This window comes from Nomascus leucogenys, chromosome 20 (genome assembly GCF_006542625.1).
Source record: "Nomascus leucogenys isolate Asia chromosome 20, Asia_NLE_v1, whole genome shotgun sequence".
Taxonomy (NCBI): Eukaryota; Metazoa; Chordata; class Mammalia; order Primates; family Hylobatidae; genus Nomascus; species Nomascus leucogenys.
The window spans coordinates 2,172,073-2,188,934 of NC_044400.1; the positions used below are offsets into that span (position 1 = coordinate 2,172,073).

Sequence of the window (16,862 nt, forward strand, 5' to 3'; positions counted from 1 at the left end):
GGGAAAGGTGACACAGGCTGAGAAGGGAAAGACAGGGCGTCAGAGATGAGAACCAGGTGCCTGCCGTGGGCGCTGAGTGGATGGGCCTGCCTCTCCGAAGGATGGGAACTGGAGAAGCCCCAAGCTCCCTGTGACCAGTGAAACACATGCAGAAACACATGGGGGGTTGGCGGTTACAGGCGATCAAACGCAAAACAACTTCCCGCCTTCAACAATTCAAAGAGCACAGTTGAACACAGATGATTTAGCAAGACAGGCAGAATTCAATAGTGCTTCAAAAGGGCCCAGTTTTCCTTGCTGCTACACCACTGGTGGCTGCCATTAATGAATGGGGTAGAAAAGAGGACTGGGGAGAACTTTCAGAGAATCCTAATAATCTGCCGAAGAGAAGCAACGTTTCCTGCGTATCGTGCCAGCAGAGCGAAGGGCACTCTCATGCTCCCCAATTTAGAGATAAAAACATGGGTGCAGTTCCACAACCTGCCTGAGGCCACACAGCCAAAGGAGGCAGCAGGTCTCAACCCAGACTCTTACCCAGTAGGCTCACAGGACTGTCAACACTGTGGTGTTGGAGCCAGGGCGTGCACACACGTGCACACTCGCCCTACAAAGATTCCTCAACTTTACCCCCAAAAGTGCTTGGCGGATTACAGAAGGGCCATGTATGGGTCACCTCCGCCGTGCAAAGGACAGCAGAGAAGCCCAGCAGCTGGAGGGTGGAGATGGGCCACGTATGGGTCACCTCTGCCGTGCAAAGGACAGCAGAGAAGCCCAGCAGTTGGAGGGCGGAGCTGCTGCGTTCCTGAGGCCTCACCGTGCCCAGTAAGAGGGCACCATGCAGGCTGCCAAAGGGGCCACAAGATCACGCAGCCCAAGAACAGACCGGGAAGAGATGCCAGAAATCAGCCACATCTGGAGGGTCCCTGGAATAGACACACAAGCTCATCACCACAAGGCCTAAGTCTGATGGGAAGAGCACACGGCAATGCAACACGGTGCTGTGTGGGTTCAGATCCTGGCCGCTCACCGGCTGTGAGTCCTCAGGACAGCTGCTAACCTCTCCTGCCTGTACTTCCTCACTCATAAAATGAGTATGACAACAGTGCGCCCACCTCAAAGGGTAACAGGGAGGACTGCCGGAGTGAAGGCCCAGGAAGTGCTTGGAGCAGCAGCTGGAAAGGGCCCGGTGAGTGTTCTCTGCCATTATTCCTCACCACACGGCTTTCATTCTTCACAACCTTGTGAGACACCACGGCCGTTCCCATTTGACAGACAAGTACATGAGGCTCAGGTGGGACGTGTCTGGCTCAAGATCACACCGCTGGGAAGCTGCAGAATCCCATGTGAACCCCAGACTCCAACTCTCGTCTGACTCTCGCCCCTGCAGGCCTCGACTCTGCACAAGGACCAGGGCCCAGCAGCAGGAAGTCATGGTGCTGGCGCGAAAGGCCCTGCGTCTCCAGAGAACATCCATGCCTCCTCAGGACAAAGGGCTCCTCTGGGAAAAGGCACAAGCACTGCCTGCACCGTGTGCTTCCCAGAACAGGAAACGAGAGGGCACTGCCACCAGGACGGGGCAGCCCAGGCACAGCCGCTCGCCACGTTGGCCGGCTCAACTTCCCAGCAGTATCCAGCAAAGCCGTCAGTAGTCCTCATGGTGCCAGCTCAAGTGCCTGATGGGCCCTTGCACAGGTCCCCGTGGGACAGAGGTAAGGGATAGAGGACCGAGGCCCTAAACAGCTGAGAACCCACATGGTTGGCGGCAGTCCCATCCCAGCCCTGCTGGCTGCCAGGTCGAGGCTGGAGCCCCAGATGGGCTCCCGTGGGGCGAAGTCAGAGGTGCTCGAGGCTGCCCCCATCGGATGGCTCCTGGGAGCGTGCACACCACGGTCTGTGCACACAGAAGACCCCAGACGGTGCCAGGCACCCTGCACACATGCCTCTGGCTGGGACTACAGCACCTGCTAGCATGCCCCTGGCATTCCCAGTCGAATCTCCTTTTCTTCCATTTATACGTATTCCTCGTGAAGTTACATAAAGTGTACATAGTCAAACTACAAGGCTTGTTATGGCAAGCAGCCACCCCCAACTCCACTCTGCATCTCCTGGCCCACTTCCCAGCCTCAGAAGCAAACACTCTTAAGTTATTGGAGTCAATTATGTTGAAATGGACCTCCCTTCCTCTAGACAATAGGCTTTCATTGCCACTTTCCTAATTCTTCAGTTTGAGGCATTACCTGTGACTTCTCAGGATGGAAAAGGCGGCCACGGCTCTGCTCCCATCACCCCTCTGCCGCCCCGCAGGTACCACCATCACTACAGCTCTAGCTGCCCCGCATCTGGCTGAGCCCAGCATCTAGCTGAGCACAAAACTGGGTGCTCAACCACTCACACTGAGGCCACACAGGAAAGCATGGTGACTTCCAACTCCTTCCTACTTTGTGTTTCCCCTCAAGCTAACAGGAGAAGGGGTTTTTCACTTGCTTAGCTGTCTGTCTATCGCTCATTCCACCCTGGCTCTTTAAACTGTTCAAATCTCCTCTGGAGACGTCCATGCGCACCCGGCACCGTGCTGCCTGGCAATCTCATCTTTGGGGAGACTTTCTCAGCACCACTTCCTGCTCTGGTGACTGAGCACTGTCTGCCCGAGCACAGGCATTGTCTCCAGCTGCTCTCCCCCAGTGATGGATATCCTGCTCCCTGCGTTCCAATCCTTCCTCGGTCATCAGTCTCTCTCTCTTCCTTAGTACAATGCACCCTCCAGTAGCTTTCTGAAAAAAGATTGGAGGGAGATAACTTGTTTTTAAGATAGGGTCTCACTCTGCCACCCAGGCTGGGGTGCAGTGGTATGGTCATAGCTCACTGTGGCCTCAACTTCGTGGGCTCAGGCGATCCTCCTGCCTCAGCCCTCCACACCCTGAGTACCTAGGACTACAAGCAGGCCAGCACACCCAGTTGTTGTTGTTGTTGTTGTTGTTGGACAGATGGGGTCTCACTCTCCTATACCATTACCCATAATGGTCTCCAACTCCTACACTCAAGTGATCCTCCCACCTCAGCCGCTGAAAGTGCTGGGATTACAGGTATGAAGCACCGTGCCTGGCCAGGAAGACTGAGTTTTTTTAAAGACTTTGCAAATAAATCTCCATCGTGCCTTTAGTCTGCTCTCTCATGTGACTGTTAGTTTCACTGGGTATAGAATCAAAGGCTGAAAATTATTTTCCTGCAACTCTAGACCACATTGCTTTACTCTGCACTAAATTCCAATGCTGCTGTTTAGAAGCACAAAGCCATCCTGATTCCCGCTTTGTATGTAACCTATTCTCATCCTTCTGAAAGTGTGTAGGATCATGACTTTACCCTAATATATGGGGTCACAGCAACATGCCATGGCAATGGTCTTTGATCACAGACGTTCGTCCACTGGACTGGGTATTTAATGGCTCCTTCAGTCTAGAAGACAATTACGCTCTAAGAAAGTGTTTTTGAATTGTTTCATTATGCTGTCCTCCCCGCCATTTCTTTGCTGTACTTGTTGAATATGGTCCACAGAACCCGATCCTCAGAGTATATTCCGTTTCTCCTGTTTGATCTTTTTTTGCTTTCTGGATTTCCTTAACTTTTCTGACACTTACACTGATTTTTTCCCTACATCTGTTCACATAGTTTTAATTTCCCAGAACTCTTCTTGTTCACCGAATGTTCTTCTTCCAGAGGACATGTTTCTTGTTTCATTATCTTCTCGTGTTAAAGTAACTACTTTTATCTCACTGAGGATGCTTATGAGAGGTTTCTTCCTGGAAGTGTTACCCTCGCATAATTTCCATTTCCTCTGCGCTGTTTCTCTGTTTGCTTGGTCTATACCTTTTATATCAGAGACTCCTTCAGATGTCTAGGAGGCTCTGAGTGAGCGACTGTGACGGCCACCTGTAAGTTTCATGGCAAGAGAGTTGTGAGATGGCGACTTCGGTGCCTTTCTGTCCTCCCTCTGGATAGTCTCAGTCCCCATAGGAGGCCCTTCTACTCTTGCTTAGTGGACAATGCTCCACCAGCCCGGACTCAATGCTGAGTGGGGACAAAGCTGGTCATCTCGGCGGTCACACAGAGTTCACTTACCATGGTCTGTAAGGCACCCCGTCCCGAAAAGCGCCAAGTGCACGACCATTGGCTTTACCGCCTGCTCAGCACGCCTAATGCCCGCCCCGGCTGCACCGGGCTGAGCAGGGACCAGGGCCTCTGAGCAGCCGGCTCACAACACACTCTTATGTCCTCATGTGGCCACTCTGGAAGTAAGCTGTCACAGCTCCCAAGCGTGGTCAAAACTCTGCAGCACAGATCAAGCTAGCTCTCAGCTTTCCCCACTCCCAAATTAGCATTTGGTTTTCTCAAGTCAGCTAAGTCCAAACACCAACTCTCCAATATACATTCCAGCTTCTGAAATAGGAATGCTATGACTTTACTTTCTCCTTATTCACACGACCCTTTGCCAAAAAAAAAACAAAACAAAACAAAACAAAAAACCACCACTCTTTTCACTGCAGTATGAGGTTTCAGAAAGAAGAAGGTAGGTGTATGTATTCAATCTACCATCCTCTCCATCCCCAAACGGGTCCTAGAAAAACTCTGGCAACATACTTTTCTATTTTACCAGTAAGCCACATTCCTCAGGCTTGTTGAATGACTGCCAAAGTAGGAGCCACGTGCAGCCCAACAGCGCTCAGGAATTCCCACCACAGAAGGGGTGGGGCTCATCCTCCTCCTGAAGCCCTGGTCGCTTACGTCCAGGCCATCCCACACAATCACCCAGGAAGTTTCGTAAGCATGCAAAAGAAACCCGAAGACAGGAAATAAAGATTAAAACCAGATGGAAGAAATACAAAGGTGAGAAATCAACCAAGTCAAACATCAGTTACTTTAAAAGGCTAGTAAAGTTGGTAGACATCTGAAGATACTGAGAGAAGAGAAAAGGCACAAATAACCAAAATCAGGCAGGAAAAAAGGACTATCATCAGCCATCCTGTCTGCATTGTACATTTTTTTAATTAAATACAAGTCTAAGGATGAGTCTGGGTGTGGTGGCTCACACCTGTAATCTCAGCACTTTGGGAGGCCAAGGTGAGCAGATCACTTGAGGTTGGGAGTTCGAGACCAGCCTGGCCAACATGCCAAAACCTCGTCTCTACTGAAAATACAAAAATTAGCTGGGCATGGTGGCACATGCCTATAATCCCAGCTACTAGAGAGGCCGAGGCAGGAAAATCACTGGAACCTGGGAGGCAGAGGTTTCAGTGAACCGAGATTCCGCCACTGCACTCCAAACTGGGTGAAGAGTGAGACTCCATCTCCAGGAAAAAAAATAAAAATAAAAGAGTGAAATATTGAACATTTTCCCCCAGATCAAAAATAAGAACAAGCTATCTGCTATCACCACTGCTATTTCACGTCATACCAGAAGTCCCGGCCAATGTAATAATGCGATAAAAAAGAAACAAAAGGTATAAAGCTCAAGAGGAAGAAGTAAAACTGTCTTTATTTGCAAATAGCGCTATTTTTACACAAAAAAGCCTAAGGAATCTTAAAAAAAAAACTTACTGGCATTAAGACTGAATTCAGCAAAGTCACAGGACACTGTCAAAACACTAAAACTATACTGTCTCTATACACGAGAATCCAGCAAAGTCACATGACACTGTCAACATACTAAACTATACTGTGTCTATGCAATAACAGCAAATATTGGAAAGGTGACATTCTTCAAAATTCTACTCTATCATCAATAATACAAAATTCTTAGGATTAAATTGATCAAAAGATAGGCAAGATCTCCTTTAAAAAACATATGCTAGTAATAGCTGTTTGCTTGGTGAGCTGTGTGGCCAGGGTTGTGAAATCAGAAGAGACACCTAGCCTTCTCCAGGTGAACTGTGAATCGCTAATATGTTATTAAAAGACGTATTTCGGAAACGGTGCGCTTCAGTGGAAATCCCTGGAGATCTGTCAATGCCTTCGCATTCCATAATATGTTTTAATGTCAGGAGAAACACAGACCAAAATGCTTATGAAATAGTCTGGTCAAGTTTTTCTGTATCCGTCCTTCAAGTGCTCTCCCTGATATCAGGCAGTAACAACATAGTGTTATAGCCACAATTTCAAAGACCTAAAATGATTAGCCACATTACTTCTTTAATTTGAATCTGGCACTTTCTAGGCCACTGGTTCTCAAGTGGCCTAGTGCTATGCATTCATGTATAGCAGATGTATTCGTGAGGTTTTATGAAATCAAAAATGGTTCACTCTATCTCAGACTTACCCAATCTCTTCATTGGATATGCTTTGATATATTCTGGGAATATTTTGTCTCAACATTATACATCTCAAGACTGTTTTCTTCATAAAAATTATGTTCACCCATTTCAATGAATCTGATGTTAACATCCACTGACTTCTTTGAAACAGGCTGAATCATTATCCTTAGTAATATTTTGTCTAATTTTTTAATCGCCTTTTTATCTTTGTTTTGGATGCCACAGAAACAACCCAATTTCCTCATTAGTTGCATTATTATTAAAACCACATCAGACATTTCATGTTTGAAAATTGTATAAAACCTCATCAGGCATTTCACACTTAAAAATTATCAGTAAGAAATTAACCTTTGCCATCAAGTCTTTGTCATCCGTGAACAGTTTCTGTTTGACTCTGAAAACGCCTGCCTGAAAGCTCGGGATAAACTCATAGGCCAGAGTTTGCATCTTCAGCAAGAAGGGCGGTCTCAGTGGCTCTGGAGAAGGACTGCAGCCGACATCTCCACGACTGAGACCTGTGGGGACAGGCTCAGGAGGCAACAGCGACACTTACACCACTTTCAAACACACCAGGAGGTTGAGTCCACATTTCCAAATTCACTTCAGGCAAGAAGCAATGGTTTCATGAGGTTATAAATCCTAGATCTAACAGGATAAGAATTAATTACACAGAACTAAATAAACTGAAGAGGGACGTTTTATTTCGGTTATTTGTGGATATTGGTTTTATGTTCTATTTTCTGGATACAAGGGGAAGTGATTGAGCTTTCTTCTTAAGCTATTTAACCTACAACAATTTGTTGAACTCAGCTTTGATAAAAATGAAATATTTCAAATGATCACTGACCTTCACTGGTATCCCAGAATTCAGAAACTCTTACTGAGTCTCCTTAATTTTCATAGCAGTAGGTTCAATAAGAACCCTTCCTCCTTTTTAATGTGACAGAATTGGACAAACCGTACAACCAGTGCCTTATCTGCGTGTCATCTGAGAACAATGGTCACTCAATAAAGAATGACAAACCATTCTGAAGGGTCAAAGATGGCTGTGCATATGCAGCCAACAGCAACAAAACTCTCCCATCATCCAGACGGTTAAGACCACTTGCTGGAAAGACAGGAACCTCAGGATACCGGGAGGACCTCAAGAAGAGGGGAATTCACCCAAATGTACAGGAAGAAAACATAAAATAAATTTGCAACCATGAAATGGAACAGTTCTTAAAACACAGAAATTAGGCTGGGCACGATGGCTCATGCCTGTAATCCCAGGACTCTGGGAGGCCAAGGCAGGAGGATCACCAGAGGTCAGAAGTTCAAGACAAGCCTGGCCAACATGGCGAAACCCTGTCTCTACTAAAAGTACAAAAATTAGCCGGGTGTGGTGGCGGGCGCCTGTAATCGCAGCTACCTGGGAGGCTGAGGCAGGAGAATGACTTGAACTCAGGAGACGGAGGTTGCAGTGAGCTGAGATCACGTCACTGCACTTTAGCCTAGGCGACACAGAGAGAGTCTCAAAAAAAAAAAAGAAAAGAAAAAAAAGAAAAACTACTATCACAAAAGAAAAAATTGATGAATTGGATTTCATCAAAATCAAAAATTTTTACTCATCCAAAACACCATTAAGATCTCAGTAAAAATGTTAGAGTAAGAGCCTGTGGAAGTTCACTCTGCCATAAAAGCAACAGAAGAGTGACTGAACGGTCAGAATCAGCTTTTTGAACTCTGAAAACTAACCAAAGGCTTACAGCAATCTGGGAACATTTAGTCAAGAAAATGGGGTGGCTCTCAAGAAGAGTGAGCCTGGGGCATTTTAACTCACCCTGGTCCCAGCCCCCACATCACAACTCCATGGTGGCCTTGAAAAATCAGTCTAGACCGGGCGCGGTGGCTCATGCCTGTAATCCCAGCACTATGAGAGGCCGAGGCATGCGGACTGCAAGGTCAGGAGTTTGAGACCAGCCTGACCAACATGGTAAAATCCCGTCTCTACTAAAAATACAAAAATTAGCCAGGCGTGGTGGCGCATGCCTGTAATCCCAGCCACTCAGGAGGCTGAGGCAGGAGAATCGCTTGAACCCGGGAGGCAGAGGTTGCAGTGAGCCAAGATCGCGCCATTGCACTCCATCCTGGGCAACAACAGCGAGACTCTGTCTCAAAAAAAAAAAAAAAAAGAAAAATCAGTCTACCTTCCCAGGACAGAGGGAACAGAATGGGGCGGGCATCTCTCAAAATATCACTCCCAAAGAAGAGTTATTACTTGACCCATCTGGGTCTCTTACTACCTTAAGATCCCGATTGTCGGCCGGGCGCGGTGGCTCACGCTTGTAATCCTAGCACTTTGGGAGGCCGAGGCGGGCGGATCACGAGGTCAGGAGATCGAGACCACGGTGAAACCCCGTCTCTACTAAAAATACAAAAAAAAAAAAAAAAAAAAGATCCCGATTGAAAGTCGTGTCTTACGCTGGACATGGTGGCTCACGCCTGTAATCCCAGCACTTTGGGAGGCCAAGGCGGGTGGATCACCTGAGGTCAGGGGTTTGAGACCAGCCTGGCCAACATGGTGAAACCTCATCCCTACTAAAAATACAAAAAATGAGCTGGGCGTGGTGGCAGGCACCTGTAATCCCAGCTACTCAGGAGGCCAAGGCAGGAGAATCGCTTGAACCTGGGAGGCGGAGGTCGCAGTGAGCCAAGACCGTGCCACTGCACTCCAGCCTGGGCAACAAGAGCTAAACTCCGTCTCAAAAAAAAAAAAAAGAAAGAAAAGAAAGTCCTGTCTTGATTTGACCTCCCCTAATCTCTCCCAGGGCAAAAACTTGGTCGGGGGATGGGTCTGTCAACCACTTCAACATCACAAATGGCTGAGTGACAGCAGTGGCAAACAAAAGACTCGCCAAAACACTGACACAGACAAGCTAAGAAATGAGCTGTCCATGGGGACTGAGATTCTAAGGGGCCATGTCCGCGCGTGTTGCGCACAGGCTCGGAAAGGCCTGTGAGGGCCCTGGGTTCTCCCTCCCGCTCACCTTGAAGCTCTGAGCAAGCAGGAAATGAAGGCAAAGGCGGAGTGGCCACCACCTGGCCCAGCATGCACCGGAGCCCCTCATCAAGGACTCCCCAGTTCCAGGTATCTCAGGAAATCTCTGGCTAATATTCATTCTGAGACTGGCCTTTGCTGAAGATAGAGACTCTAGCCTAAAGCATGCCGACCTTCCAGACAAGCACTAGAGGCAAAGGAAAAACTGTCCACAGATCACAGAGACTTGATGGCTGTGGTTAATTTACGACTCAGAGTTTTCAAATGTGAAATGTCTAGTGAGGTTTTATAACAAAAATAGTGCAACTGTCAAGGAAACTGGGCTTGTTTCTGTAGCATCTGAAACAAAGTAAAATGCCAACGAGAAAATTAGACAAAATATCTCTGGGGATAATGATTGTTACCGGATTGTTCACTGCTAACGTATAATATTAAACGTTATCTTATATTAAATATAAGATAATATTTAATATTGATGTTGTATCCTGCAACTTTATTGAACTTGTTTATTAGCTCTAATAATTTTGTAAATGTGTATCTTTCAGTTTTTTAATGTATAAAATCATGTCTTCCACAAATAGAGACAGTTTTCTTCTTCCTTTCCAATCTGGATGTCTTCTATTTCCTCTCCTTGAACAAACGTCCGGGGTAGAGCCTCCAGCACAATGCTGAAGAGAAGTGGAGAGAGCACGTATCCTGTCTTCATTTTTCTTCTCTCTCTGCTTTATTCCCCTTACTGGAGAATCTTGACGGACCTATCTTCAGGTTTGCTGATTCTTTCTTCTGCTGCTCAAATATGCTGGTGAGCTTATCTAGCGAATTTTCATTTCAGTTGCTGTACTTTTCATCTGTAGAATTTCTATGTGGTTTCTCTTTATAGTTTCTTTTTATTGATATTCTGCTTCTACTGATTGCTTTTTCCACCATGTATGAATTATACTTTCTTGCTTCTTGCACGTCTTCTGATTTTTGCGGCAACTCTGGAAATCAGATTCTCTGCCCTTGCCAGGGCTGGCTGCTGGTGCTGCTAGCTGTAGTTGTTTTTTACTTGTTTCGTGACTTTTCTGAACTAATTCTGTAATGTTTGTGTCTCTGTTCTATGCGGCCACTGACGTCTCCACACAGTTTCACGTTAGCCATGAGAAATACAAATTAAAAAGCACATAAGATTTAAAAAATGCTAAATGTCACTAATTATCAGGGAAATGCAAATCAAAACCACAATGAGATACCACCTTGCTCCTGCCAGAATGGCCATAATTTAAAAATCAAAAAATAACAGATGTTGGCATGGATGTAGTGAAAAGGGAACACTTTTACATTGCTCGTGGGAATGTAAACTAGTACAATCACTACAGAAAACAGTACAAAGATTCCTTCGAGAACTTAAAGTAGAGCTACCGTTTGAGACAGCAATCCTACAGAGGAAAGAAGTCATTCTATGAAAAAGACATGTGCATACGCATGTTCACAGCAGCACAATTCACAACTGAAAAGATACAGAACCAGCCTAAACGCCTATCAACAGAGTGGATAAAGAAAATGGGGTCTATATATATATATATATCATAGAATACTACTCAGCCATAAAAAAGAATGAAATAATGGCATTTGCAGCAACCTGGATGGAGTTGGAGACCATTCTTCTAAGTGAAGAAACTCAGGAACGGAAAAACCAGACATCTCATGTCCTCACTTATAAGCAGGAGCTAAGCTATGAGGACACAAACGTGTAAGAGCAATACAATGGACTCTGGGGACTCAGGGGAAAGGGGTGAGAGATAAAGACTACACATTGGGTACAGTATACACTGCTCGGGTGACATGTGCACCAAAATCTCAGAAACCACAACTAAAGAGCTTTTCCATGCAATCAAACACCACGTTCCCCAAAAACTATTGAAATAAAAAATAAAATCCCATTAAAAAAATAAACTCCTACTGATAAAAACAATGAAGATTATAAAATGTAACTGGAAATAATTTTTTGTCCCACGGTAAGTCATTGTTTAAATTACGCTATATCCGTCCAATGAAAAATCATGCAGTCATTAAAAAAAAAAAAAAATCCACTTTAAGATACCACTCCACACCCACGAGGATAACCATAAGAAAAAAGACATCATAATAAGGTTTAAAAATTCAGAGAAACTGGAATCTTCATATACTGCCGATGGGAATGTAAAATGGCGTAGTTACTATGGAAAATAGTTTGGCAATTCCTAAAAAAGTTAAAGAGCTACCATGTAACCCAGTGTTTCCACTCAAGAGAAGTGAAAAATAAAAAGGTCTCATACAAACATCTGTACTTGAATGTTCGTAATAGCCGGAAAGTGAAACAACCCAAATGTCTACAGCTGATGAACGGGTCACTGAAATGAGCTCTGATGACACAACAGGGTATGATCACACGCCATGTGGTGGAAGGGAGCGCTGATCCGTGCCACAGGGTAGACGCCCCTTGAGAACGTGCTGAGAGGAGGGCACCAGCACAGAGGCCACCTATGGTGCGATTCCACTGACACACAATGTCCAGAACATGCAAACCAAGAGACAAAGAGCAGAGGAGTGGCTGCCAGGGGCTGGGGAAAGGAGAACAGGGAATTTCGGCCAACTGGGCTTCCTTTGGGGACCATGACAATGTTCTGGAATTAGACAGCGAGTATGAGTGTACAACCTTACAAATATACTAAAAACCACCAAATTAAACACTTTAAAACAGACAATCGGCAGGGCATGGTGGCTCACACTTATAATCCCAGCCCTTTGAGAGGCCAGTGTGGGAGAACTGCTTGAGGTCACAAGTTCAAGTCCAGTCTGGGCAACATAGCGAGACCCTATCTCTACAAAAAAGAAAAAATTAGCCAGGTGTGGTGGCTCACACCTGTATTCCCAGCTACTCAGGAAGCTGGATCACTTAAGCCCAGGAGTTAGCGGCTGCTGTGAGCTATGATCGCGCCACTGCATCCTGGCCTGGGTGACAGAGCGAGACTCTGCCTCAAAAAAAAAAAAAAAGAACAACAACAGTCAATCTTACAGTAGTAGTCATGTGTATTTTAATAATCTAAAAACTAAAGAAAATGACAAGCCACAGACAGGGCAAAAATGTTGACAAGACATACACTGGATGAAAAACTTGTAACCAGAATAAAGAACTTGGAAAAATCAACAATAGAAAGAAAATAAACCAATACAATTTCCCAAAAGACTAAGAACAGACACTTCCCAAGGAACAGATACAAAGCTATGTTTATTGTGGCACTATTCACAATAGCAAAGACTTGGAACCAACCCAAATGTCCAACAATGATAGACTGAATTAAGAAAATGTGGCACATATACACCATGGAACACTATGCAGCCATAAAAAGTGATGAGTTCATGTCCTTTGCAGGGACATGGATGAAGCTGGAAACTATCATTCTCAGGAAACTATCGCAAGGACATAAAACCAAACACCACATGTTCTCACTCATAGGTGGGAATTGAACAATGAGAACACATGGACACAGGAAGGGGAACATCACACACTGGGGACTGTTGTGGGGTGGGGGGAGAGGGGAGGGATAGCATGAGGAGATATACCTAATGTAAATGACGAGTTAATGGGTGCAGCACACCAACATGGCACATGTATACATATGTAACAAATCTGCACGTTGTACACATGTACCCTAAAACTTAAAAGTATAATAATTAAAAATAAAAATAAAAACAAAAACAAAGCTATTAAGCATAAGAAAGAACTCGGCTGGGCGCGGTGGCTCACGCCTGTAATCCCAGCACTTTGGGAGGCTGAGGCAGGCGGATCACTTGAAGTCAGAAGTTCGAGACCAGCCTGGCCAACATGGTGAAACCCTGTCTCTACTAAAAATACAAAAATTAGCCAGGCATGGTAGTGCACGCCTGTAATCCCAGCTAGTCGGGAGGCTGAGGCAGGAGAACCACTTGAACCCAGGAGGCGGAGGTTTCAGTGAGCCGAGATCACACCATGCCACTCCAGCCTGGGCAACAACAGTGAAACTCCATCTCAAAAAATAAATAAATAATAAAAATAAATTATAACATACCAACTCATCTCCCCAAAACAGGGATGAACCTCAAAAGCACTCTGTTGTCCAAAAGCAGGGCCAGGACGAGGGTGAAGCAAGAGAGATGCCGGCGTACGAACTTTCAGGAGGTGATTGCTCTCAGAATCTCACTCTCGGGGTGTGCAGTGTAGATCCCACACTCTCTCGCCTCCCCCTAGTCCCATCCCTGGGCAAAAGATGACAGCAATTTAAGAATAAACACAGTACAATTCCATTTATTTACAATTCAAGAACACACAAAACTAATTTATGGTAATAGAAATCAGAACAGTGCTGGTCTCCCGAGGGTAGGAATTGATTGAAGGGACTAGAAGGAACTTCCAGAGGTAACGGAAACTTTCTGCAGCCTGATGGAGGCAGTGATTACACAAGTGGTACATTTTCAATACTCACTCAATTATATACGTACGATCTGTCCATTTCACTGTATGTGTAATTATTATCTCAAAAAAAAGTTAAAGGAATAGATAGTTTCTTTTTTTAAAAGAGCACATTGAATGCCACTGTCGAAGCAAGGGAACTGCATCTGGCAACACAAAGGCATTTTCTAAGCCACATGCATGCTTCTAGATTTTGTTTTCGTTTTTTTTTTCTTTTTCAATGCTTCTAGATTTCTAAACAAGTTTTGTGAGAGAGAGAGACCATTTTAACCCTGGGAAGCTAGTGTGACTGGGGATTGAGCTGGAAAAGGCGAGAACGTGATGGTCAGGGTGAGGAGAGAAAAAAATCAAAATAACAGGCGAGAATGCATCCTCTACCTCCATTTGTCATCTAAGCCACCAGACTCAACCCCACCCCGAGCCTACCTGTTCAGGAGGCCCTTGGGCCAGGGTGGGCAGCATTTTCAGAGCCCTTGACCCCAGTGGGTCCATTAGGGAGGGGTGCCTGAGAGCCTGAAAGCTACCAGGGCAGCCAGATGCGCCTGCGGGCAGGAAGCACCGTCATCTGAAACATCTGTCACAGAAAGCACTGTGCTAAGAATACAGCAGCTGACTTTAAGTAAAGGGCAAAAACTGGAAACACTGACAACATCAATGAATGTTATCAGAAAAATGGGCAATCTTAAGTACTGTTAACAGAAGTATAATTTTGGAAAGTAATTTGGCAAAAATTATTAAAGTGTTAAATATTCATACCCTATGTCTTAGTATTCCCATCAATAAAAAGAATCTTTCAGATACACTTAAAAAAATATGTTTAATGAAATGGTATTCACTAAATCTGTGTGTTAATAGCAAAAAAAAAAAAAAAGAAAAAATTGGCAAGAACTGTAGTGTATGCTAATAAGGAAATAGTTAAAATATGTGCCTTCTACAATGGAATAACGGCTACTCAAGAGTAAACATCAGACACTTCAAGTAACTCAATCCAACAGAAAATAATATAACAATACAGGCCATATGATGCCATTTGTTATGTACGTAAGACGTCCATGCACATAAAAATTATCTAAGGACTTATAGCAAACTGCTGATGTTAACCTGGGATACAGCAGAATTTGAAAAAGCAGAGAAATCCAAGGAAGTTTCACTTTAATTCTGTACTGTTTGAGCTTTCTTTGTAGTGAGCATGGATTTACATTATCTGTACAATATTTTGGAAGAGCATGTCACAGAGCTGTAGGATCACATGTGAGTCCAACTTGTGAGCCTCCTTCTGGCCTTGAGGGACTAAGTGCTAGGACAACAGTTCACTAAGTGTGGTCTGTAGACACCCTTCTAGGCAGTCTTGTAACATCAAAACTATTTTCTTTTTCTTTTTCTTTTTTTTTTTTTTTCCTCTGAGACGGAGTCTAGCTCTGTCCCCCAGGCTGGAGTGCAGTGGCGCAATCTCAGCTCACTGCAAGCTCCACCTACCAGGTTCAAGTGATTCTCCTGCCTCAGCCTCCCCAGTAGCTGGGATTACAGGCATACGCCACCACGCCCAATGAATTTTTGTATTTTTAGTAGAGACAAGGTTTCGCCATGTTGGCCAGGCTGGTCTTGAACTCCTAACCTCAGGTGATCTGCCCACCTTGGCCTCCCAAAGTGCTGGGACTACAGGCGTGAGACACTGCGCCTGGCCATCAAAATTATTTTCATAATAATACTAAGTGGATCACTCGAAGTCAGGAGTTCAAGACCAGCCTGGCCAACATGGTGAAACCTTGTCTCTACCAAAAAATGCAAAAAATTAGCCAGGCATGGTGGCGCACACCTGTAGTCCCAGCTACTGGGGAGGCTGAGGTGGGAGAATTACTTGAACCCAGAAGGCTGAGGTTGCAGTGAACCAAGATCATGCCACTGTACTCCAGCCTGGGTGACAGAGCAAGACTCTGTCTCCAAAAAAAAAGGAATAATAATAATAAGCTATTATTTGCCTTTTTTCTTCTAACTGTGCTGACATTTGAACTGAAGATACAAAAGCACTGATGGGTATAACACATTAGTGAAACAAACCAGGGGCACCACATGGGGTCTTGCCATGGTGCCCAGGCTGGACTGCAATGGCTACTGACAGGCACAATCACAGCTCCCGACAGCCACAAACTCCTGGGCCCAAGCCATCCTCCCACCTCAACTTTCCGAGCAGCTGGGACTACAGGAGTACTGGGCCCAGTTAAAATATTCACTTCGTTAAATCTTAACCCCTCGATAAGATCTCAGATAAGATCTCAACATTCTGTGTGAAGAAATACAAAGCACATGTGAGACGTTTCTGGTGCATACTAAAGTGCGATGGTTGGTCCTCCATGTTTGAGTTGTGAACTGAACTAGCCCTTTTTATGTAAAATATTTTACTGAAAAAATAACTGACCAACAATAGTTACTCAGGCTTGAGCATCTGGTAGACATTTTCTCAAAAATGAATTAAATAAACATTATCATTTGAAAGAATACAACCAAGAGTATTTATATATAAATAATAAAATATAAATATATTTATAAATATATTTATAAAAATTTATATTTATAAATTTATAAATATTTATAAATATTTATAAAAATATAAAAAATTATATTTATAAATATAAATAATAAAACTCAAGCTGCCAAACACATATCTAAATTCTTAAAAATCTGTATCTGCCACCACAAGCTTGATGGATTCCTAACGTTTACTTTTCAATAACTTGTGGTGATTAGCTCATGATTTTTTTAATAAGGTATAATAAAAGACCTACATAATTCAGTGCGTTGATATTTTCAAATGAGCGATGTATGATGTTGCATAACCATGCATGGATAAAGGTCCATTCAAAGTGCAAGACAGACCAATGAATTTTAGTACAACAATTTGAAAAGATTATTCCGTACCACAACTAACCTTCCAGAAACCACTACATGTGGAAGACTTGCTGTTAAGACGTCAACACCGCCCAAAGCCATCTAGACATTCAATGCAATCCCTATCAAGACCTAACTAAATATTTTGCAAACATAGGAA

The 16,862-nt window shown here is 44.4% G+C and overlaps 1 protein-coding gene across 6 annotated transcripts in view; it reads right to left on the reverse strand.

Annotated features, from left to right (window-relative positions):
- MAD1L1 (mitotic arrest deficient 1 like 1) overlaps window positions 1-16,862 on the reverse strand; it is a 408,034-nt gene that overhangs the window by 343,701 nt on the left and 47,471 nt on the right. The window contains exon 1 of one of the 6 annotated variants that reach the window (XM_030801342.1): window positions 4,636-4,975. The exons of 4 other annotated variants lie outside the window; for them this stretch is intronic. In XM_030801342.1, coding sequence (XP_030657202.1) covers window positions 4,636-4,661 — 26 coding nt within the window. In that variant the 5' untranslated portion in view covers window positions 4,662-4,975. Of the gene's footprint in view, window positions 1-4,635; window positions 4,976-16,862 lie in introns of those variants that run through there. One more of the 6 variants, XM_030801344.1, reaches the window with a different exon arrangement.